At 40.9% G+C, this 26318-nt stretch overlaps 1 protein-coding gene across 1 annotated transcript in view; it reads left to right on the top strand.

The window, feature by feature from the left end:
- Positions 1-26318, top strand: part of TRPM1 (transient receptor potential cation channel subfamily M member 1) — a 108753-nt gene that overhangs the window by 67764 nt on the left and 14671 nt on the right. Inside the window, exons 9-19 of the mRNA XM_069981942.1 lie at positions 2689-2761; positions 3659-3759; positions 5170-5340; positions 12646-12780; positions 13378-13428; positions 17311-17451; positions 17762-17791; positions 21234-21523; positions 21706-21934; positions 23749-23871; positions 24397-24528. Coding sequence (XP_069838043.1) covers positions 2689-2761; positions 3659-3759; positions 5170-5340; positions 12646-12780; positions 13378-13428; positions 17311-17451; positions 17762-17791; positions 21234-21523; positions 21706-21934; positions 23749-23871; positions 24397-24528 — 1476 coding nt within the window. The remainder of the gene's footprint in view (positions 1-2688; positions 2762-3658; positions 3760-5169; positions 5341-12645; positions 12781-13377; positions 13429-17310; positions 17452-17761; positions 17792-21233; positions 21524-21705; positions 21935-23748; positions 23872-24396; positions 24529-26318) is intronic.

Raw genomic sequence — 26318 nt, 5'->3', positions numbered from 1 at the left:
CCTGCAGCCACAGCGCGGATTAGGTGAGTAGGATGTTTGTTTTTTTAGGGGCACCTCTGGGGGCATTATTAGTATATGGGGGCACCTCTGAGGGCATTATTAGTTCTAGGGGGCACCTCTGGGGGCATTATTATTGTATGGGGGCACCTCTGGGGGCATTATTAGTTCTTGAGGGCACCTCTGGGGGCACTATTAGCTCATGGGGGCACCTCTGGGGGCGTTATTAGTTCATAGGGGGCAACTCTGGGGGCATTATGAGTTCATGGGGGCACCTCTGGGGGCATTATTAGTTCATGGGGGCACCTCTGGGGGCATTATTAGTTGATGGGGGCACCTCTGGGGGCATTATTAGTTCATGGGGCACCTCTGGGGGCATTATTAGTCCATGGGGGCACCTCTGGGGGCATTATTAGCTCATGAGGGCACCTCTGGGGCCATTATTTGTTCATGGGGGCACCTCTGGGGGCATAATTAGCTCCTGAGGGCACCTTTGGGGGCATTATTAGCTCATGGGGGCACAGCAGGGAATCCTACATACAGGGGGCATCCCACATTCCTACTCACTTTACTGCACATTACACCACACAGCGCAGTTACTATGGGAGCCGACAGGAGGGAGGAAGGGAAGGAAGTTGCTAGAAATGTGCGGAGCCTAAATTGTTTGTCTCGCAGTTTCTAAGGGGATGAAACGTATCTGGAAGGAATCATCTTGGAGGACTGGGCCGGATGGAGAGGAAAAGGGAAAGTGACGCCTCAGATCAAAGAAGACATCACCGGTGAGTCACTGTATGACGGTTTTCTTATTTTGTAGAACATCATTTAGTAGGGGTGCCCCGAGGTGGAAAAGGTTGGGAAGAACTGCGCTAATCTGTCCCGCTGCGCCCGCTGGCACATGCTGTCATCTGATTGGGCCTCTTACCTAATCAGATGACAGCAAGTACCAGCGTCCCCTCCTCCAGACATCTGCCTTGGCGGCCCAAGCTATGTCCTATGGCCGCATCTTTACCGCGTTGAGCTCCAGCTTGTGCTGCATCTACATTATCTGTACTCAGAGATATCACTGTGTTATCTGTGGTGTTACATAGGACTGCAGGGGACATCTACTACATGATCTGTACTCAGAGCTATCACTGTGTTATCTGTGGTGTTACATAGGACTGCAGGTGACATCTACTAAATTATCTGTACTCAGAGATATCACTGCGTTATCTGTGGTGTTACATAGGACTGCAGATGACTACTACATTATCTGTACTCAGAGGCATATCACTCTTATCTGTGGTGTTACATAGGACTGCAGGTGATATCAGGTGACTTCTCCAGGTTGCAGAAGTTCAAACTTCATCATGCCCTGCTGACAGTTTATAATGGGAGTTGTAGTTTTGCAGCATGTGGCTCTTCAGGTTGCAGCACTACAACCCCCATCTTTTCCAACTGGCAGTTCATGATGAGAGTTGTAGTTTTTCAGCTGTAGAGTCAAAGATTGGAATATAATGATTAGACAATGACACAGTACAGTCCATTAATTATAGGGGGCAGTAGTGCAGTACATGAGGTGGAGGCAGTGACAGTGCATTAGAACATGGTGGCACATTAGAGTAATTGGATATAACGTTAGATAGGACTTTGCCTGATCGGGGGGAGATGGGGGGCCCCAAGCTAACATTTTGCACCAGGGCCCATCAGCCTTTAGCTACGCCCCTGAGTATGACCATGAATAAGATCACCATGAGGTGGTTTCAAAGGATGGTTTTGCCTCAGGCAGAAAAAAACCTATAATTGGCCCTGGGTTTAGGAAAACCATTATAAATATCTTGAAGTAAAGCAAACAATGGAGGCTGGAGGAAAATTGGTCTCTTCTTGTAACTTGTCACAGCAATGGATATCTCCAAAATGTGCCTACCCGCTGCTCAATTCAAAACAAAAGAAGTCAGGGTCTGATTCTGTAGATTGGACAGGGAGGCAGCAAACAGAAACCCTGCAATCTCACACATCTCCTATCTATAGAATACCCCTTTGATAGTGCTGGCATGGTAATTTTAGTTCTCTCACTGTTGTTATTGAGCCCTGAGAATCCATTCCATTGTGCAAAGCTATTTGCAATTCCCTCCATTTCAGGGGGTGGGACCAGAGCTGGACAGTTTGCCAGTAGTACACACACAAGACTTTCTTTTACTTAATTCTCTGGCCAGTCACAGCACAGATTACACATCACATAATCCTCTCTGCTATGCTAGTGCTGGTAAAAGTGCACCGAACAAGCTCTAACTATGATGGGCTGATGATTTACACAATACAGTACTCAAAATGGCATGTGATGGAACAGGGGTTAGAGATGCAGGGTTTTTGCATGGCGCTTTTTGAGCAGACATGGAAGAAACAGCAGGACAGCAAGAAAAGGCTAACCCTAGACATTGAATAGGCTGCCCTGTGCTGGGGAATGATTTATACAATATACTTATATACTGTAGATTGCATTTGAGGGGAGAAGGTGTTACTGATACAGTGGCTTTGAGCACCTTCCTCCACAGTAGCACTCCCTGACATCCAGCTGTGTGGGTATTATGTAAATGTTGCAACCACTTTACTGACACAATTGGTGGGAGACCCCAGAATGAAATTCTGTACTGTGTATTTTGTGTTGTTTGTATTTGACTCTTAAAATCATGTTTTTTCATCTACAAACAGATTACTGTTTTCCGAATGGGATCAGAAGGCCAACAAGATATTGAAATGGCTATCCTAACAGCACTTCTAAAAGGTATATAAAATTATTACTTATTTGTATTTTTCCCCCTGTTTTATTAGAATTAATGGAGCCGCGTCACAGAGGGGAGAGGAGATCATCACACTGGGGGGGCCGATGGGCTTCATGCCAGGCCTGCCCCAAGTGGGACGATTCTAATGGAGCCGCGTCACAGAGGGGAGGGCGTTTCCTCCCACTGGGGGTGGGCTGGGCCAGCCTGCCTCCAGTGCTTCAGCCCGGGCTGGTGCTCGGTAATTGACCGGTTAAAAAAAAGGACCGCAGCACTGGCACCGTTCTATTCATATGCAACACTTAAAGAAAATGTACCTGATGGTACATTCGCTGTAACTATCCTGACTTTTTGTAATTACCTATTCAGAAATTGAATACATAGGGTTTACATTACAATTGTGCCTTCTGAGGCATGGATATGTCACCACCCTGTCAAAATCTGATGCCAATTTATCTGTGCACAGAATAGCATGGGCCCCACTTGTATAGGCAATAGGCAATAGGCTTTGGGAGTTGTTGTTTTTTTTGTTTTTTTTTACTGTAATTGCGCAGTAAACAGCCCCAACATGGACCAGACACTTAATTTTTTGGTCTTAAAATGTAATGTAATGTTTGTATGAATACATTTTTACTACTACTAAGTGACTGTTTTATGGGTAAAAACAATAGCCATATATACTAAATAGGAACATAGGGGGAAATTTGTCAAACTGGTGTAAAGTAGAATTGTCTTAGTTGCCCCTAGCAACCAATCAGATTCCACCTTTAATTTTTCAAAGAATCTGTGAGGAATGAAAAATGGAATCTGATTGGTTGCTAGGAGCAACTAAGACAATTCTACTTTATACCAGTTTGATAAATCTCCCCTATAGTCTAATACTTTTTCTATTTTTTTCCCAGGTACAAACGCCTCTGCACCTGATCAGCTTAGTTTAGCATTAGCATGGAACCGGGTAGACATTGCACGCAGCCAAATTTTTGTATTTGGACACCAGTGGCCGGTAAGATCTGCTTAATCTTTTCAAAAGTTTGCAAATAAAGTTTAAATCTTGTAGGGTAATCTAAGAGGGTGTATCAAGGCAGGTTGTGACTTGTGGTTGTAATAAGGACCCAAATCTGTGTTATGTTAAGTGGGAACCCAGCTTTATATGAATAACCATCCTTTGATTTCAATAGGAATCTGGATTTCATGTGGATTTTACCCAGATTTCGACATAGGCCCAGCTTTACTAAAACTATTTAGAGTAGACAGACCTAAACGGTTTACGGTTCAGGGAAGAAAAAGAGCGCTGCACCTCACACCTATGGCTGATACTAGTGCCCCTAGGCTAAATAAAAAACACATCAGAATTTTGTGTATGAATTGATCAAGCCATACTGCCCCATGTACCTTGTGACGGTATCTGATACACATGGGTCCCTACACTAAGTCCACACCGTGCCGATCAGTGGCTACCAACCCCGCAGGCTTGCACAGTCAGGGAACGGGGGCCATGGGACGGCCCTGCGACCCCCATGTCACAGGACCAGACCCAAAAACACCACACCAGAACCCGGCCAGCACCGGCATCCTTTGAATTCAATAGGAGTCTGGATTTCATGTGGATTTTACCCAGATTTCGACATAGGCCCAGCTTTACTAAAACTATTTAGAGTAGACAGACCTAAAGGGTTTATCCAGTTCTACAAAGCATGGCCACTTTCTTCCAGAGGCATCACCATTGTTTCAGTTTGGGTGGGGTTTTGTAGCTCAGTTCCATTGAAGGGAATAGAACTTAATTGCAAACCCCACCTGAACTGGAGACAAGAGTGGTGCTGTCTCTGGAAGAAAGTGGGCATGTTTTTGCAGTGCTGGATAACCCCTTTAAATTAGTTGCATCCTAAGGCTGTCAAGACCAACTATTAATTTGCTTATATGTGCACTAGATTTTTAAACCAGAATGTGGTGAATTTTTTTTACCACACAGTGTTGCACCTATCAGTAAAGTTTCTAAAAAACATTATAAGGCTATGATCACACACCCTCAAAATGAAGGCCATTTATAGTAGATGGCCATCATTTAAAGGAAAATAATAGCCATTATTTTATAACAATGGCCGTTGTTATAACATAGCAGTGGATATTTTCCTTTAAATGAATGCCGTGCAATAAAAATAGCCATCATTTTGAGGGTGTGTGAACATAGCCTAAATATGGAGAAACATCCAGTGTGTCACATTTTGGACATAATTCTGTCTGCCATAGAGTCTATGTCAGAATCTGTGTGGGATCCAACGCCAATTGTTGGTAAAAACAGCTAATAACTAGGGTCTGTCTTCATGCTAGAAGCCTGTTAAGGTTTTGGGGACAATTCCCCATAGTTTGATGTGCATGATTTTATATATTTTTTTTAATTCTATTATTGTGCCAGCCTTTGGGAAGCCTTACCACAGCTGATGGGTCCGCTCAGGAGAAAGAAAAACGATCACCAGCTGCCCAAGCTAAGGCACCCAGGGGGAAGGGCAAAGGCAAAAAGAAAGGGAAAGGCAAAGAAGAACCAGAAGAGGAGACAGATCCTAGGAAGATTGAACTTCTGAACTGGGTATTTCCTTTTCTATTCTGTTTAAATGACCTCCCAGAAAAATATTTTACCAATTCATTTTGACGCAGTGAGCTCCGAAACAGTTAAAGCTCTGCGCTACTGTACTGACGCAGCCTGACACAGCTGTTCTGACAGTTCAGTCTGTGGCATGCAGGCTGCCTACGGGATGTAAAAAAGGTACATGAACCCTAAGGCTTCACACTGTTGTCAGAGTCTTTGTTGTTCTGCTTCATCATTGGACAGAACAACAAAAATATAAGGTAGCTGCACCTGATACAAGAATGGAGCATGTTGACTTTAATGGGGTCCAATTGATTTTTGATAGAACTTGTTATGGAAGAAACCAACTGAGTCTTCTGTGCAGCTCCTGTGTCTCCTGTGAACCCAAGCGTACATGGTATAACAGATAGTGTTTAAGGACTAGAGCTGATTATAGATATGTCTTATATAGCATTACAGATCCTGCTATTCTTATATTAAACCACTAAGTTTTACCCTGAGACACCAAAATACTTAATGACAGTTCACCAGAGGCCCCCAGCTGTGATCTAGGACTGAGATATTTAGCTTTATTAACCCATGAAAGTGTACCAGTTATGATGGCCGGCTTCTAGATCAGCGTCAAGATCTGGAAGTTCAGGTCTCTATGGATAAGAAAATGCAATGAGACCGTGATGCATGTGACCCCTTTGGAACCAATCTAAAGTGTTCTATTGTGACAGGTAGACCTTAATACTTGGCACCCTCATCCATCAGCTATTTGGCATCTGCACTACACAGTGATTGGAGAAAATTGCTTCCAGCCCTCATCACTGTGTGGTGCAGGTGTAGAAAAGCTTATTGTGGGGGTGCCCGACCAATCAGATACTGATAGCTCATTAGTATGTTTTGCTGGGGAAAAAAAACACCTTTAGGCCGTGTTCACACATTGTAAGACACCGGCCGTTCTGTGACCTGGCAGAGACACAGAAAAGCCGGTTTCAGTGAAGTTTATCCCATGCGGTACTGCAGTACCAGCCGGATAAACTTCTTTTCTAGTGAATTGGGATGCGGGCGCATCCGTGTGCGCTAGCATCCCAGTTCACCATTGCACACAATAGAGAGTGCAGCTGGAGCCGCACGCTCCATTGTGTGAGCTGTCAGTTCTGTGCAGCCGCTATTCAATGAATAGCAGATGCACAAAACTGACATGTCAGTTTTCGCTGCGGCCACTAGGGATCCCATCCGGAGTTTATACTATGTGTATACACTCTGCCCAGGATCCCATTCATTTTTTATTGAAATAATTTTTTAAATTATTAATGGCTGTCGTTGCAAATTGCAACAATTGCTGTGGTTAATTCAAAAAATATGTTTTGTGAACATAGCCTTAATGACAACATACATACATATATTTTTAAAATTTTCATCTGTTGGATTCACTTTAGTTTGTTTTTACCTATTTTAAAGCAGTGATAGAAATGTGTTAAGAAACATATGAATAGGTTTACATACATTTATAAGGAGGTGCGTGTCTCCTAATATATTTGATGCATCTTTGACTGTTAGACCAACTTTTCGGCGTAGACTATAGAAATGTGTTAAATACCCTACAACCAAGATCCACTTTTTTTTAACTGCAGCGTAAAAATGACAAAAGGCACAAGATATTTGAACCAAAAATTATTCATTTGTACGCCTATTCAGTAAACTGGCCTACAAGGCTTAATAAATCGCCCCTTAGGCTATGTTCACACAATGTAAAAATAAGTGCAAATGAACTTGAACATTAACCTCTTCACATCAGTAATCTGTATATATGCTTTCCTTCTGCACATACCCTGTGCAATAGGAATGTATGTATACGTTCCTGACTGAAGGGGTTTTTGATGTGTGCGGGACCACTGCAGTGAGAGCGTCCCCGCACACATCACTGTCCCGGGAGCTCAGCATAATGAGATCCCGCAGCTGCCTCTCATTAACCCCTTAACCCATAGCCGCACCATGCAGTTATAGTACGTCCTGGCAGGAGGTTAGTTTCCGCACCAGGACGTGCTATAACTTCCCGGCTCCCGGTGCTCACTGTTCATGTAAACAGTGACCGGGAGCTGAAACTAAACTGTCAGCTGATAGCTGACAGTTTAGTGAAGCCGTTCCTGGACCCCCAGCAGGGGTCCAGGAAAGGCAATCACCGGCATCAGGGGATCGGTAATGATCCACTGATGCTGGTGCACAGTCATCAGTAACCCCCGGGTCCCGGTCTCTGCTGAGGTCCGGGACCGGGGGAAGCTGGGGCAGAGATCCCTCCCTCTCCTCCTCCCCTGCCTCTGATGACCCCCACGATCGGAGCCCCCCCCCCCCCGCACTTGATCGGCGCCCCCCCTCCCCCCGCGATTCCCGCGGCCCCCCCCGCGATCGGCACCCCCCTCCGCGGTAGCCACGCCCCCACCCGCGATAGCCACGCCCCCTGGTCCCGGGACTCACCCTGAGCTCAGGAATCCAGGGACGGCCTCCTCCTGGGAAGCATGTGACCAGCGTTTGTCCAATGACGCTGGTCACATTGCTTCTCTGTACTGTGATTGACAGCTCTGTGATCAGAGCTGTCAATCACAGTGTCTGACAGTGAGGACCAGAGGCTGGATGCAGGGTCTGATCCCCCACTAGCTGAATGCTATGTGAGGAGATCAGAGCCTGCATCCACATAGTGTATACACAAAACACACACACATAATAAATACCCCCTCCCCTGTGATCTCCCAGTGATAAGGGAGATCTTAGTCAGCGTCAGTTAGAAAGCGCCAGTCAGTGTCCGTTAGTAATCGTTAGTCAGTGTCCGTTAGTAACCGTCAGTCAGTGTCTGTTAGTAAGTGTCAGTCAGTGTGCATTAGTAAGCATCAGTCAGTGTCTGTTAGTAAGCGTCAGCCAGCAATCGTTAGTCAGTGTCCGTTAGTAAGCGTCAGTCAGTGTCCGTTAGTAATCGTTAGTCAGTGTCCGTTAGTAAGCGTCAGTCAGTGTCCTTTAGTAAGCGTCAGTCAGTGTCCGTTAGTGTCAGTCAGCGTGCATTAGTAAGCGCCAGTCAGTGTCTGTTAGTAAGCGTCAGTCAGTGTCCGTTAGTAATCGTTAGTCAGTGTCCGTTAGTAAGCGTCAGTCAGTGTCCTTTAGTGTCAGTCAGCGTGCATTAGTAAGCGCCAGTCAGTGTCTGTTAGTAAGCGTCAGCCAGCGTCCGTTAGTAATCGTTAGTCAGTGTCCGTTAGTAAGCGTCAGTGTCCGTTAGTAATCGTTAGTCAGTGTCCGTTAGTAAGTGTCAGTCAGTGTCCGTTAGTAATCATTAGTCAGTGTCCGTTAGTAAGCGTCAGTCAGCATCCGTTAGTAAGTGTCAGTCAGCGTGCATTAGTAAGCGCCAGTCAGTGTCTGTTAGTAACCGCCAGTGTCTGTTAGTAAGCATCAACGTCCGTTAGTGTCAGTGTCTGTTAGTGTAATTCAGCGTCCGTTAATAAACATCAGCCTTCGTTAGTGTCAGTAAACGTCGTTGCATTCACTGCTACAGTAGGAGTGCACACACAGACAGAGGTGCTCCTTCTCTTCTGAGCCGTGTTGTGCGTCCGTACAATTTTTTACGTTCACAAATTGGGTATTTTCTTACTCAGGAGAAATTGCTTTACAAATTTTGGGGGGCTTTTGCTTCTCCAAGCTTTTTGGAATTTGGAAAATTTGGGGTTTCACTAACGTGTAAGTGTGAAAAATGTGATTTTTAATGTTCATGGGCCCCTTTTGCAAAAAACTGTGAAAAACTTGTGGGGTCAAAATGCCCACTGTACCCCTTGTTACGTTCCTTAAGGGGTGTAGTTTTCAAAATGGGGTCACTTGTTGGGGGTTCCCACTGTCTCAGCACTAGGGGGCTCTGTAACTGTAACATGGTCTCCTACATTTATTCCAGCCAAATCCACGCTCCAAAATCCAAAGGGTGCTCCCTCTCTTCTGAGCCATGTTGTGCGCTTGTGCAACACTTTATGTCCACAAATGGGGTATTAATAAAAACTGCAGATTCAGAGGAATAAATGTTTTATTACATTTTACTTTTTATAGCTGGTTTGGTATGAAAAAAATAGGATTGAATTGGGATCTCTGCAAAGAAAGTGGAAATTTTTACTTTCCACACTTTCTTTGAAGTTATTCCTGTGAAATGCGTAAAGGGTTAAAAAACTGTATGAATGTCAATTTGAATACTTGAAAGGGTGAAGATTTCAAAATGGGGTGAATTATGGGGGTTTTCTAGTAAACAGGCCTCTAGAATATGCTTCAAAACTGATCTGGTCCCTAAAAAAATCTGAGTTTAAATTTTCACAAAAATTTTGAAAGTTGCTACTAAACAATTACGGTCTCTAAAATCCGAAAAAAAAGTTAAAGCATGTTCACCAAATGCTGCCAATATAAAGTAGACTTGTTATAGATATGAATTAATCAATAATTTATGTGGTATAACTATCTTCCTTATTGGCAGAAACTTTCAAATTTAGAGAAATGCAATAATTTTTACATTTTTCACAACATTTTGGAGTTTTTCACAAAAAAACGCTAAAGGTATCGATCCAAATTTACCACTAACATAAAGTAGAATATGTCACGAAAAAACTATCTTGGTGTCAGGACTGTATCTTTGTGGAGCGTCATGCGTCCCTCTGCTCATGCTGTGCGGCCGAGAAGGTGCTGATTTTCTTGCATTCTGTTTCTGTGTTTTGTTTTGTAGTGTGTGAACACTGGTTATTTGCTCACCTTGAGAGACACACCCGACTTTACCTGCTGAGTTCTGTCTGGCCATGTCAGGGTTAATCTGTGTTTTGGTTCTGCTGTGACTGACAGGTCTTCCTGCCAGTGGATCTGTTTTGTTCTCAGCTGTCTGTGCTTGGAGTTCAGGGGGATGGTCCAATTATGTTCTGGATCAGAACCCTGGCCTCCTATATAACTACCTCAGTCTGGGATATCTTTGCCGGATATTGAGCTTGTCTCTGCCTGGTTCTGTGTTTCTATTCTTGCTCTGTTGATTCTGACCCTGCTTTGCCTTTCTGACCATTCTTGTTTGCTGCCTGCCCCTGACCATACTGCCTGTATATTGACTTTGCCTTCGGATTGTGATTTTGTACTTTTGCGGCCCGTTTGTTGTGACCCGGACTGTTGACCATTCGTTATTGTGTTTTGTCTGTCTGTCTTGTCCTTGTGTCCCACCTAGCCAGCGCAGGGACTGCCGCCCAGTTGCTCGCCGCCATTTTAGGGCGGATTGTGGCAAATAGGTAGAGGACAGTGGGCGGGGCTGAGCTTAGGGCTCACTGTTTGTCTTGTCCTGCTGTCCGGTTCCTGACACTTGGAATCACAAGAATTGATAAAAGCATTCCAAAGTTACAGAGGCATAAAATGACACATGTCATATTTGAAAAATTTGGCTGTGTCATAAATGCCAAAACTGGCTGTGTCCCCTAAGGGTTAAACCCCACGATCTATAGCGATCGCAGCGTTTAAGGTACTCAGTGACAGGACAAGCTCCTATCACTGAGTAATCAGGACCCCCGCAGATCAGGGGGTCCTCATTACTCAGTGACAGGAGCGCAGATCAGGGGGTCCTGATCACTCAGTGACAGGAGCGAGTACCCAGTGTCCTGTCACTGAGTACCTTAAACGCAGCGAAGACAAAAGATCACAGCTGCCTCTCATTATGCTGGGCTCCCGGGAAACTGATGTGTGTAACGGGCAGGGGTAATTCACTTACCTCCGTCCTGTCGGATTGGCAGCATAGCATAGATCAGTATATGTAATCTAGTAATTGCATGTTTTACTGTAAAATAAAAATGTAAAAAATTTTTTTTACCAAGATTGCTGATTTTTTTTAATTATATATTTTAGAAAAAAATCGATCAAAAATTTTTTGTTACACCAATATGATATTAATAAAAACTAGAGATCATGACACAAAAATGACACCCCAACCAGCCCTGTAGGTGGAAAAATAAAAGTGCTATGGCTCTTAGAAGGCGGGGAGGAACATTGCATTAATTTGACCCGGACCTCCGAGCATCAATGGGCTCTGTCTTGTAATGTCTGTTATTTTTACTTAATTTTACATTGTGTGAACATAGCCTTATCATGTTTTGCTTTATTACTCCCTTTAAACATTTTTTGTACTTAAGTGTCTGGAAATAATAGCTGTACACATCATGTAAAGCTGGTCAGCAGTGGCCCCACATTACATTGTAGTGAATGGCTGATTGATTTGTGGGCACACCCGACAGTGCTTGCAAGTCAATTGTAAAAAAAGGAATGTGCTGAATGCAGCCCTGCATCCGGCAGTTTAACAGCGTCCGTTGCTATGCAACGGACGCCGTTAAACGTAGGGTGAACATAGCCTAAACCTGTAACAGCTCAGCTTTATATTCATCAATATACTGTACTATGCACTGTGTTGCATATAGCATATGATGGAATTAACTGTAATGTGGTATGCCCTAAAGTTCTGTTGTATTACTAACAACAACCCTGAGAGCGATCCAAGCATGATTTTACACTGTACATAGAAAATAGTAGCTAAGCGCACAATTTTTTTTTTAGATGTGCATTCCATCTTCAACAGACTACACTTTGAAAGACTATACTACTCTCTGTAAACAAAAAATAATTTATTTTATTAGCTCTGGTTCTTTTCTTTAAACATCTATGCAAAAATGATGCATGACATCCATCCTTTCTGGCATAATTTTACCATGCTATTTTAGTGCTGGTGTGTATAAGGTCTTAATCATCAGTAATTCATTTTGTAAGTTATAGTGCCTCTATGATTTAGGTTAAATTCCTTGGGTAAACAACCACATTTCCTAAAATACTCCTACTGCACTATTGCATTAACTAATATACTCTTGATGATAATGGTCTATCTAATACCATAATAGTAAGGGCATAATGGAATTTTACTAGACATAAGCGAACCTCAAGCATGCTCGAGTCGATCCGAACCCGAACTTTCGGCATTTGATTAGCGGTGGCTGCTGAAGTTGGATAAAGCCCTAAGGCTATGTGGAAATCATGGATATACTCATTGGCTGTATCCACGTTTTCCAGACAACCTTAGAGCATTATCCAAGTTCAGCAGCCACTGCTAATCAAATGCCCAACGTTCGGGTTCGGATCGACTCGAACCCGAACCCGGTTCGCTCATCTCTAAATTTTACTCATTTATCTTATTTTGTCTTCATTCAAATATGTTTCAATGGTCACATTTTTTATTGAAGTAAATGAAAAATGAATAGTTTTAACTAGGATAATATATAATATTGTTTAAAGGTTAATTCTCTAGAGCAAGCTATGATGGATGCCCTGGTTCTAGATCGAGTGGATTTTGTGAAGCTTCTTATTGAGAACGGAGTCAACATGCAAAGGTTTCTCACTATTCCTCGCTTAGAAGAACTGTACAATACTGTGAGTATAGCAGAACGGTGGTGATGGATTGAAGTCTATTGTAGATCTACCATTATGAGTAGAGATGAGCGAACCTCAAGCATGCTCAGGTTATATGAACCCGAATGTGCAGCATTTGATTACTGGTGGCTGAACAAGTTGGATGCGGCCCTAGCCTGTATCCCTGTTTTCCTGGCTTCCTAGGGCTGTATCCAACTTCTTCAGCCACCGGTAATCAAATGCCCTACGCTTGCATTCACATGTGCTTGAGGGTCACTCATCTCTAATTATGAATGTAAAAATATGGGAACTACTATTCGTACCAGATAGGCTGGATTGAAATTAGACAAATGCATGCATATGAAGAATATGCTAGTGTAAGGTTGTTAATTGATAATTATGGCCGTTAATAATAATTATGATAATTATTTACGGCCACCATTATGAAATAATGGCCGTTATTTTACCTTAAAAGCCAAAGCCTAAATGTAACATGGACTAATGAAAGATGTAGGAAAAACTACAGGAAGATATAGATATTTGAAAGTTTATCATGCTAATGTGTAATATACAAGTGCATATAAACTTGTCTTTACTTGTGATCATTTTCTGTTTCAGAGATTGGGTCCTCCAAATACTCTGCATTACCTTGTACGAGATGTAAAGAAGGTAAACTATATAAAATCCACAACTGAAATATTGATGAGGATTATGTTTACAAAATAATTGTACAACATAGGTATATATGTATTCAGTAGATGATGATGATATTAATAATAATAATAGAAAAACACTGTATTCACAACATTGAGGAACTTAAGGAGCGTGTCTCCTTAAAGAGACTGACAAGTCAGAGTGTGGAGACATACAGACTATGCAAGGCTTCACTGGAAAACATTTGTAAAGTAGCTCTCCTCCAGAAGGAAAAGGACCTGCTCTCTGGCGCCACCTGTTTGAGATAGGAATAATAGATTCCTTCAAGAGTAAGTTACCCACCTTTAGAAAGCTGTTTCAGCAAAGCATACAGCAAGAGGTGCTAACAAATGGGATGGTAGGTGCTGTGGACGTTGTACATGTATGTGCATGTTTGTGCAAGCATGTAAACAATGTTCATTCATATTTAAAGGGGTTATCCAGCGCTACAAAAACATGGCCACTTTACCCCCTACTGTTGTCTCCAGTCCAGGTGTGGTTTGCAATTAACCCTTTGAGGACCAGGCCCAAAATGACCCAGTGGACCGCGCAAATTTTGATCTTAGTGTTTCCGTTTTTCCCTCCTCCCCTTCTAAGAGCTCTAGCACTTTCAGTTTTTTATCTACAGGCCATGTAAGGGCTTATTTGTTACAGGAATAGTTGTACTTTGTAATGGCGTCTTTCATTTTACCATAACATGTATGATGGAATTCCAAATATATTATTTATGAAGATATAAATTGGTGAAATCGCAAAAAAGGATGCAATATGGTAACGTTTGGGGGGTTCCTGTGTCTACGTAATGCACTATATGGTAAAAGCGACATGATACTATTATTCTATAGGTCAGCCCGAACACAACCATATGCAGGTTACACAGATTCTCTAATGTTATATATTTTTTCAAAATGAAATCCTTTTTTTTGGCAATTAATTATAAATAAAATGGGACTATTGTGACGCTTATAACGGCTTTATTTTTTCAGTCCAAGTAGAGAGAGAAAGACAAGGGCACTCACCCATCTGTGGCAAAATGACTCCTTTATTCGCAAAGCATGCAGTTAAAAGTCCATGAAGACATCACAACATGCGGGCAGACGCCATACCACTTTCACAGGCTTTATTTTTTCACCTATGGGGCTGTATGGGGTGTCATTTTTTCCACCATGATCTCTAGTTTTGATTAATACCATATTTGTGAAGATCAGACGTTTTGATCACTTTTTATTAATTTTTTTTTATAGATAATGTAACATAAAATCGGTAATCCACGCACTTTTTTCCCTCTTTTCGTGTACGCCGTTTACCGTTCGCAATGATGCTTGTTATATTTTAATAGATCGGACAAGTACGCACGCTACGTTATATTATATGTTTATTTGTTTATTTATTTTTATATGTTTTATTTATATAATGGGAAAGGGGGGTGATTTCAACTTTTATTGGGGGAGGGGTTTTGGGGTTGTGTGTTAGTGTTTTTAACTTTTTTTTTTTTACACATTTGAAGTCCCTTTGGGGGACTTTTACATCCAGTACTTGGATTTGTACACTGATGATTGCTATGCCATAGGCATAGCATTGATCAGTGTTATCGGCGATCTGCTCATTGAGCCTGCCTGTGCAGGCTTAGTGCAGCAGATCGCCGATCGGACCGCACGGAGGCAGGTGAGAGACCTCCGGCAGTCCGTTTTACCGATCGGGACCCCCGCAGTCACACTGCGGGGGTCCCGATCGGTAAGTGACAGGGGACTCCCCCTGTCACTTACACTTAAACGCCGCGGCGTTTAAGGAGTTGATGACACGCGGCAGCGCGATCGCTGCAGCATGTCATTGCCGGTGAGGTCCCGGCTGCTGATTGCAGCCGGCCCCCACCTGCTATGAAGCGCGCTCCGCTCCGGAGCACGCTTCATAGCGGGAGAAACACCCAGGGCGTACAGTTACGCCCTAGGTCGTCTGGGGACAGACTTCCATGGCGTAACTATACGCCCTGGGTCGTCTAAGGGTTAAGCTCCATTTACTTCAATAGAACTGAGTTTCAAAACCCCACCCAAACTGGAGACAACAGTAGGGGGAAAGTGGCCATGTTTTTGTAGCACTGGATAACCCCTTTAATCATCCATGTATATCATCAGGTTTCATCAAGTTAAGAGCATAAAAAACACACATACACACACACACCAATCTTTCCTAATTTCCTAAAAAAAAAAAAAAACATTACCACACAAAAAGGTACCGCAAAAGGAAAAATGTATACTTGTCAAATGTATATAATAATAATAATAATAATAATAATAATAATAATAATGTATATCTAAAGGACACACTTTTGGCACATAGAGTGCTATGGATATATGACAGCAAATTTTTGCGTACTTTATCTGAACATATCCTTCTGATGTAGGGCATACACGTTATGTTAAAGGGGGCTTCTAAATGTTAATTTACCATTCTGTTATCTATGTATTGCTTGTCATTAATTCTCATGTTTTTCATTGCTCATGTATGAATTCTGTGGCATCATCCATCTTCATCGCTTCATTACCATGCAGAGAATTACTAGGGGATTCGGATGGGTTAACATGGAGGTGAATCTCTTTTCCATATAACTCATAACATCATTGTACATAGTCAGTGTTCGTCAGAATTCATTTCTTCCTAACCCAAGTGTAGATGGGAAAACTGACAAGAAATCCTCTTTTGTTTCCCATTTCCCAAGAACCATCAGAAACATTATATATATATCAGAAATTCAGAAATCTACCCGGTTGTAGCTATAACAGCATAAATTCAATTGACAGGAAAGACGCAGGAGTATGTTCTTTTTTTCTGTACATATTCTCTATTGTTAGTCGACTTTTGCCCAATGGCAGTGGAGACGGTGTATTGCCTGTGGCTATTACTGTGAATAGAACTCAGAATACAATCGTCTTATGCTTTAGAATTTTCCACAGCTTACCATTCCGCCCACAGTATCCCAGATTTATAATGTATAAGGATGGTATAGAATGTAAAAGATGAAGTATTTGAAAAGATATGCTTATCTTATAAAATGATGGCATATCACTAGGATATGCCAATACTTTATGATGTCTGTGATCCCCATGGATCCTTCAGGAAAGAGACACAGCCAGCTGAGCAGAAAAAGTAACAAGGAAGCATTGTGGGCTCCTGTATTCTCAGGATGTGTGTGGATTTTAGAATTAAGATTCTGAACAATGGCATACTTTTAAGATTTATCTTTATATAAAAAGGAATACTCCTTAAGTTAACCTTGGGGCTGGGTTCACACTATGTATATTTCAGGCTGTATTTGGTCCTCATGTCAGGTCCTCATAGCAACCAAAACCAGGAGTGGATTGAAAACCCAGAAAGGATCTGTTCACACAATGTTGAAATTGAGTGGATGGCCGCCATATAACGGTAAATAACTTCCATTATTTCAATATAACAGCCGTTGTTTTAAAATAACAGCAAATATTTGCCATTAAATGACGGCCATCCACTCAATTACAACATTATGTGAACATAGCCTTTCTGTGTTTTCAATCCACTCCTTGTTTTGGTTGCTATACAGCCTCAAACATACAGCCTCAAATATACGTAGTGTGAACCCAGCCTAAGGGCGCGTTCACATGTACAGGATCTGCAGCAGATTTGATGGTGCAGATTTGATGCTGTGTTTAGTTATTTAGAGAAAATCTGCTGTGATACAGTGTGTGTGAAGCTACCCTTAAGGAAGTTAATTTGTTTTGCAAAGATTTTTAAATTTAAAGAATTCTACTTTATGACAAATGGCCCACAGGAATAACTTTCAAAATAAATATTTTTTTAAATGGTATATTCCTTTGTTCTGGACAGGGTAACCTGCCACCGGATTATCACGTCAGCTTGATTGACATTGGCCTTGTGCTGGAGTACCTCATGGGTGGAGCCTATCGTTGTCATTACACAAGAAAGACCTTCAGGACCCTCTACAATAACTTATTTGGACCAAAGAGGGTAATTAGAAAAAAAAATCTGTGTTTTAACAAAGTGCTACTACAATTTCTGAATTAATGATTTTTAGTTCAGAAGTACACACAGTAATTGTAACATTAACGGTCTATACAATATGTATTTTATGTGTAAGGGGATATATGGTTAAATATATCTCAAATCATAGAAAATAGAAATTCTAATGATATAAATGATAATTTATAAATATAGAGATATGATATCATGTGATAAAATAGATTATTATGGCCGATTTATTATTGTTCACAAAAGCTATACTGGAGGAATAAATGAAGGTCTCTGTTGTTCTATGCAGCCTAAAGCCCTCAAGCTTTTAGGAATGGAGGTAAGTGTGTATTCACTTTTTCTGTTCTGAATTCTAAAGTTAATATAGGAGAAAATGTTCTTGTGCTCATACCTGCAGCAATCTCTAAAGATGGCCTCCACACTCACAGCTATTGATGCTTAGCTTGTTTAGTAGTACTGTATGTGAGTGAGAATGTTTATTATTTTAGAAATCTGCTGTCATTTAAAAATACTCTCATTTATGTTATAAAAATCAGCTCTCAGGCTATGTTCCCACAGCATAAAAGTATGGTCGTTGTTGCAATCGGCAACAAGGGCGTACTTTGCACACATAGCTAAACTGCATGTTCTTCTATGGGACCTTGGCCGGAGCGTATACAAAGGGTATATGCTCCGGACAGGATCCCAAGCGGCCCCACAAAGAACTGACATGTCAGTTTTCTGCGACCGCTATTCATTGAATAGTGCGCGTAGGAATCCATGTCAGTGCACACTGTGGAGCGAGCGGCTGTGGGCGCTTGCTTCACAGTGTGCTATGGGAAGTTTTGTTGCGGGCGCACGCCGATGCGCCCGTGTCAGAACTCTACGACCATAAAGATCATCCAATTAAAATCCATTAAAATTAATGGAAGCCTCAGAACTGGCCCAGCCTATATAACCCAGTTGCATCTTAAGCCCATGTGAAAAATACTCTTTGGGGTAGATTTGTCAAACATGGTGTAAAGTGAAACTGGCTCAGTTGCCCCTAGCAACCAATCAGATTCCACCTTTCATTCCTCACAGACTCTGGAAAATGAAGGGTGGAATCTGATTGGTTGCTACGGGCAACTGAGCCAGTTTCACTTTACACCATGTTTGATAAATCTTCCCCTTCGTGTATAAACTATAGCGGTACTTTCCTTTTGGAAGAAATTCTGTCTTTCTCTCTTCTAGATCGGACTAAATAGTACCTATGGCAGGTCGATCTAGGGCAAGCTAGCTAACCGTAGTGTAGAAAGCATAAAACAACTTGAGGTAGCCATTTTTACACATAGATTGTTGAACATTAATGGCTACACAATATTCTCTTGTAGTTTTTATAAAGAATACATTTTCCACATCTGCTTTACTTCCAGGTAGTCTCTTTACAGTGAGTGGAAGAGCAATTGTGGGAAATTTGATTTCCTTTCATTTCTTTTCTCTGCCACTATATGAATACCTCTTACATTTAAATGAGTTTGGTGGTAGATATATATTATGGAATCACATTGATCTTCCAAAAGGAGACAACTTTTGTTAGTGCTTTGTATGGATATAGTGAGGATTGCAGGGTTTTACCCTGTTGATATGATGAATTCATTATAGTTAGGGTCTGTTCATAATTTTCCACAAAAAAAGCATGGCATTTATAAGCTATGTTCACACAGCGTAAAAAAGAGAAAAGGCATCCATCTTTTCTATTTTAAAAGATGTCCATTATTGCTGTGATATAATGTCAAAATAATGTCAAAATATGTCAAAATGTGTCAAAATAATTATCATGACAATTATTTTTCGACGTCTATTGCAAACAGCGGATGTAATTACTAGGTTGTTCACACACAGTTTTTCTTTTTTCACCGTCCTTTCACTGTTTTTACTATTAAATTCAATGGACTTTTCAATTTAAGACACACTCAAAGGCCAATCAGTTCACTTGTACTAGAATAACGTACCAACAGCCCTCAATGCACTGATGGACGTTCAAAAAGCGAAATGGTGTATGTCATTTTAACCTCGTAATGACAGGCTTTATTTATGCGGAGAGAAAAAAAACCTTGTTTGAACATAACCATAATGTTGTTATATTGTATTTTATACTTTTAGAATTATGTGCTGTTTTATATACTGTATTTTCCGGTGTTTAAGGCGACTGGTCGTATAAGACGACCTCTGAATTTCAAAAAGATTGTCAGGGGTTTGCCTTATACGCCGGAAAATGTTAACCTCTGCCTGACTGCAGCCCTGCTGCCATCAGGCTGGGGTTAACTGCAGCTAGATTTAAAAAAAACAAACAGTTAACTTACCTGGGGCCGTTCCCTGCCTCCGCATGCCTCCTGTCCTGTTCCAGATGAAGCTCTCCCGGCAGCCGTGAGTCTCCAAGGTTCTCCGATGAGATGCTCGGCTGCTTGGGAGAGCTTCGGGGATCCCTCTCGCAGTCTGTGTACGTCACACTGCCTGCGCCGGGAATGGGACCGGAGACACGGGGAGGCTGGGAACGGGCCCCAGGTGAGTCAACAGTTTTTTTTTTTATAATGGTCATCCCATACGTTGGGGATGCGACCATTTTTGAGCTCCCCACCATATGGACGTAAGACGACCCTCGACCTCTAAGAAGATTTTTGGGGGTTAAAAAGTCGGAAAATACGGTATGTGTTACATTTGCATTTTACTCTAACTCATATTCAGTTACTTGGAATTTTCCTGACTGTCTCTCCCTTAGGATTATACATCACTGTCATCATTCCTTGCCTCTCATCCCTATACTGGTTCCTGTAGTAAAGACCTCTCCTACCCATCCCTTTCCAAGTGATCCTATATCTGTACACATCTGTATGTCCTGCAGTAAGAAGATTTAACCTTGAGGTGACCATTTCTGCTTTCACAACTTTTGGTTTTCTTATTTATAGTTTCTTATTTTGTCTCTTATAATATATATAGTGTCTATATAATGTCTCTTATAAATTGTTTGCAAGGAACACTGGGAAGAAAATAACTAAGGAGAGTTATAATATAAACTAGACAATGTAGACAACCAGCAACAACAACAACCAGTAATCCTTCTATTACAGTGTTGGGTGACTTTCTACTTTCTACATATTATGCTACAAAAATACTTTCTGTTTAGGGCACTATATATATATATATATATATATAATTTATTTTTATTTTTTTGCAAGAATGTAAATATGTATTCAAATGTGTTCATAGCCTTTATTTATGATAAAATAATTGATTATTGGTTGTTGCATTAAAACTAAAGGGGTATTCCGCTATCATAAAGTTGTACCTAAATAAGTATCACCCCAAAAAATACTTTATTTACATAGTTATATTACAAAATGCTTTTGCTCGACTCACCCCTGATATCATCCTCTTCTATCTCAGACTTGGTTGTATCTCATCTCTGAGCTCAAGCCCCACCCCCTGACACCACCCTTACAGCCTACATCACCATCACATGGCTATACGCCTAAAATATATATATATGACTGTGTGGAGAGATAGTCTGATGTGTCATGAAATGTTTTTCAACAGGGTTGGGCAGGGAACTGGGAGGGCGTTTGTGAGAGAAAAGTAGTCTTTTTTTATATTTTTTTTTTTACCTGATGTCAGAGTACCCCTGTCTTGTTAGGGAGGACAGTGAGCCCTAACAAAACCCAGCCCTTTGTTCCTGCCTACTTGATCAAACCATGCTTTTCTAACCCTGTGCAACCCTTTTAACTATATACTGATAACTTCAGGACGATGAGCCTCCAACTAAAGGGAAGAAAAAGAAGAAGAAAAAAGAGGAAGAAATCGATATTGATGTGGATGACCCAGAGGTTAGCCGATTCCAATATCCCTTCCATGAATTGATGGTCTGGGCTGTACTCATGAAAAGGCAAAAGATGGCTCTCTTTCTATGGCAGCGTGGAGAAGAAACCATGGCAAAAGCATTGGTAGCTTGCAAACTATACAAGTCAATGGCTCATGAATCCTCTGAAAGTGACCTTGTTGATGACATTTCTCAAGACCTGGACAACAATTCAAAGTTAGTGTCAAATCAATGTTTTATAAGCTTTTATTTTAAGTTTCTGGGTGTACATATGACCATCAGCTTATCCATGTAGATTAGAGATGAGAAACCTTCCAGTAAGTTCGGGTTAAACATCTAAACTATGTTGCTAGCACTGTGGTGACCCATCTTTATTTTGGTGTTCTATTTCTTCTTAGGGATTTTGGTCAGTTGGCTGTTGAGCTTTTGGATCAGTCCTACAAACATGATGAAACTATTGCCATGAAACTATTGACCTATGAACTTAAGAACTGGAGTAATTCTACTTGTTTGAAACTAGCTGTGGCTGCCAAACATCGGGACTTTATAGCACACACATGCAGCCAGATGTTACTAACAGATATGTGGATGGGGCGTCTGCGCATGAGAAAGAATCCCGGCCTTAAGGTACTGTGTTAATAATGTACAAACCATAAAAAGACATGTATTGAAAGGAAAACTAAAAAAAGGTTAGTGGATTGGATCAGCTCCGTCCACCCACCACCTCCCAACGAATTTTGAGGCAGTGATCTACAGTGACATCACTCCAGCCCTCATTACTGCAGAACCCTGGATGAATATCCATAGTTCCTATGCAAATGCAAACTTAACAAAAATGGAGCTGAGGATAAAAGTAAGAAAACTACCTTCATCCTTGGCGTCCCCATCTCTATGAGAACATAACAGCAGGTTAGAGTCTTCTAAATTGTTACACTTCAGATCAGTCCATGTCCCCAGTGGGACTTACAGTCTCAACAAAGATATTTCACCTATTAGTGTTTTTTTTTTTCTTTTTTTTCCGAAGAAGAAAAACAAAGTACAAAAAGGAAACACACACAAACTTAGGATATTAGCAAATAAACTGTGTATAGGTGTTTGCTCTGGTCAAAATGTAGTCTATTACACCAGTGCTGTAGGCCACAAGTGCCAAACACTAATCTATGGACAATCAACAGTGGGACTGAGGTGATGTGTCTCTTTGATGAGATTACTAGGTCACCCTGTGGAGACTTATAGGTCATACAATGCTAGGTGGTGCTAGAGAGCACAGCCGTTTTCCTTTGTATATCTTTTTATACTGTATATTTGGCCTCTAAGACTCCATGCGCTGACTTGGTAGTCTCCTTAGGGTGACACATTATCCCTTCTATCCCACAATGGAGGTCACTCTCCCAGCCAGCCAGCACCCTGCCCTGGACTGATGAGAGGCAAACAACCAAAAACTGCTGTATGCAGATGAATAACTCTTCATTTTGGAAAAAAAACTATGGCTTGGCCGATAATCCCAAGTGACATTTTAAAGCTTTCAAATGTACATTAATGTGTTAAATGTATTATTTGATATATATACTTAAAGGGGAACTATCAGCAGGGTAGACAAATCTAACCTGCTTATATACCCCTACCACACAGGAGACGTCGAGGAGGAAGGTATATCTCTTACCTTCCTCCTTGTACTGTTCCTGTTCATTTAGTCCGTTGAGACCATTGGGAACACTGTGGAACCTGTTAGGAGCACTGCCAGCTCCCCATAGCGCTGATCTGGCCTTTCCCTGGCCCAACAACTCTACTCATTATCATTAGAAAGAAGCAGGCCAGTCGGGGACGGATCAGTGCTATGGAGGAGGGCAGTGCTCCTAAAGGGTTCCCTAGTGCTCCACTGGGCAAAAGTCTAGCTGCAGTGGAACAGCACTGAGGAGGGAGGTAAGACAAAACAGAAGGGAAATATCAGCAGGTTAGATTTATCTAATCAGTTTACAGTTCTCCTTTAATATAATTTTTAATATAATATAATTTAATAATCCCCCATAGGCCTGCTTTGTTTTGATAACCTGCTGCTTTTGGTTACAACTAGTGGGTCAGGCACACTTAGTTTAACTGCAGTCTCCTGATCTATCCAGGAAGTACTGGCTTTGATAGTCAGATAGCACTGCTATTCTTCTAGAGGAGAACTAGTGTGTACAATTTGGATTCAAGGACACCTCTGTCATGAATAAGAAAGCACCAGTATTACAAGGGACACATAGTATGGTGGCATTGTTGCAGACCCCCAGGGAGCAGGGTTAGGTAAGAATAGGATCATTAATATTTTCTAATGAACTCCAGCACTATTGGAAAAATGGCCTGAGTATCCCTTTAACAACAGTGAATTAAAAGTTGCTAATGTATAGGTTTATTGCTTTTAGTTTGCAGATTATTGGTTACTTTTTGTTTAATTTCAGGTAATATTAGGAATTATTTTCCCACCGACCATTTTGTTTCTGGAATTCCGGTCTCAGGATGACCTTTCATTTCATACCTCAAAAGAATATGAAGAAGGAAAGGAGAAAGAAGAGGAAAATATGGTAAGAAGCTAGTAAGATATAAATCATGGGAAGCTGGTTCTGTGCAAATGTACTAATACAAATGAATGTGCAGAAAAAGATAAATGTGCAATGCAACTGTTAGAGCAGTAAAATTATGAGACTTTGTGCTCTTTCCCTTTTCCTAATCTATTTGTTTCAGTAATGTAGATATTGTGCTTACCCTGGGATGACATAGTAGGGTCAGTAATCTCTTGTCGCATGACCTTCACCCATAAGGAACATTTTGTAGGGGGGCACATAGTAGGATGTCCATACTCTGAAGAAGTAATCTGTTGATACTACTATGGCACCACCAGAACAAGCACAATAAGTGAACATTGGTCTTTGTAAAAAATATTGCTTAATAGGTTTTACATTGAAAATACCATTGCATAAGCCATTCAGTATATATTTATGCATCTCTTATAACTCTATACTATGTATGCTATTATATTTTCTGCTTTAGTTTTACAATTGCAGCTTTGATTTTTTTGCAAATATATTTGTATATTAAAATATTATTAGGATGGGAATGCTGATGCCAATTCTCGGAAAGGAGATGAAGAAAATGGAAATAGAAAACAAAGGAGTATTCCTATCGGGACAAAGATCTATGAGTTTTACAACGCCCCAATAGTCAAATTCTGGTTTTATACAGTAAGTAAGAAGCCCTTCAATACTTATATGATCTAGAATCATGACAGACAGCATAGAGGTTTTTTTTCAATAAAAAAAAATGTTTTAAAGATGCCTGGAGGTGATGTAAAAATAAAAAAAGAAGGCATGCTCACCAAACCTAAAACAAGGAGAAAGAAAGCATATGCATATATGTTTGTAAATCCATGAAAAAGCATGTTGGGGGGATTTGGAATACCCCAGGCATTCTGCGGAAATGAAAGGATGCGTGGGATGCTCTAAATCACCCCCTGACTCGCCAGGCAAGTCGCACATGGCGAATTACAAACAATACATGTTGGTATACTGCATTAATATTGTTTACTTTTTATGCTATGGACCAAGAGATGTATTATCATACTTATGCTGTCTGATTTTTGGGTCAGGTTGATTTATGGGATATCCTTGGCTGGACACAAGCAGGATCTAAACTAGAAATTTTATTTATTTTTAACATTGTGGTAGTCATTTAGGAGGCTGTATAGATTATGTTTACTAAAAAAGAAAGAATTCATATGCTTGTGTATATTTATATATGCATATGTTGACACTCTAGGACACAGGTGGTGCCCACTTCTTACATTGGTTACTAACCAAACCCAATCCTCTGCAGCCGACCAGACAACCCAGAGCCCTAGGATATAAAATGAATATAATCTAGATAATGTTGATATAATATAAAATATATGTAATCTTTGTATGTATATATTAACCCCTAGACAACCCTGGACACACAGTTATGTACTGGAAGTCTGTCACCAGACGAACCTGGACGTAACTGTGCGTCCTGGGTCTCTAGGGAGCTGTGAAGAGCGCACCGGAGCGGAGCGCGCTTCAAAGCAGGTGGGGGCTGGCTACAGTCTGCAGCCGGGCCCTCACCATTAAAGACAGGCTGCAACGATCTCTTACCTTCCTCCATGCGGTCCTATAACACTGATAAATGCCATGACTAGAGAATAGCAATGATTAGTGTATGCAATCTGATGGACTTAAAATCTGTATTAAAAAAGTAAAAATGTTTAAAAATTAAAATCACCCCTATCACATTTTATTAATAAAACGTATAAAAATAATTAAATAAATAAACATCTTATATACCGTACGGCGTAAACTAAAAGAGAAAAAAAAGTGCCAGGATTGCAGATTTTTTGTTACATTATATTTTTTTAAAAATAATTAAAAGTGATCAAAACGTCCGATCTAATATGGTATCAATAAAAACAAAAGATCATGGCGTAAAAAATTACACCCCATACAGCCTCGTAGGTGAAAAACTAAAACCGTTAAAAAAGTCACAATAGGCCCATTTTATTGATAGTTGATTGCAAAAAAAAAAAGGATTCCATAAAAAAAAAAATGTTAGAGAATCTAATATGTAAACCTCCACATGATTGTAATCACTGGCCTATAGAGTAATGGTATCATGTCGCTTTTACCATATAGTGCATTACGTAGAACCCCCCAAAAGTTACCAAGTTGCATTCTTTTTTATGATTTCACAAATTTATATTTTCATAAATAATATTTTTGGGTTCCATTATACATGTTATGGTAGAATAGAAGACGTCATTACACAGTCAAGATAGGAAAAAACGTGTGCATCCGCAGCTTCATAAAATTCAAAAACTTTTATTTAACGTCACAAAACATAAAATAACAAACTTGTTATTTTATGTTTTGTGACGTTAAATAAAAGTTATGAATTTTATGAAGCTGCGGATGCACACGTTTTTCCTATCTTGGATGAGTCGGGTTGCGGCCCGCAGCACAGC

The sequence above is a fragment of the Dendropsophus ebraccatus genome, chromosome 1 (assembly GCF_027789765.1).
Source record: "Dendropsophus ebraccatus isolate aDenEbr1 chromosome 1, aDenEbr1.pat, whole genome shotgun sequence".
Taxonomy (NCBI): Eukaryota; Metazoa; Chordata; class Amphibia; order Anura; family Hylidae; genus Dendropsophus; species Dendropsophus ebraccatus.
Note: the sequence above shows the minus strand (reverse complement) of the source record. Positions and strands in the feature narration are given on the sequence as shown.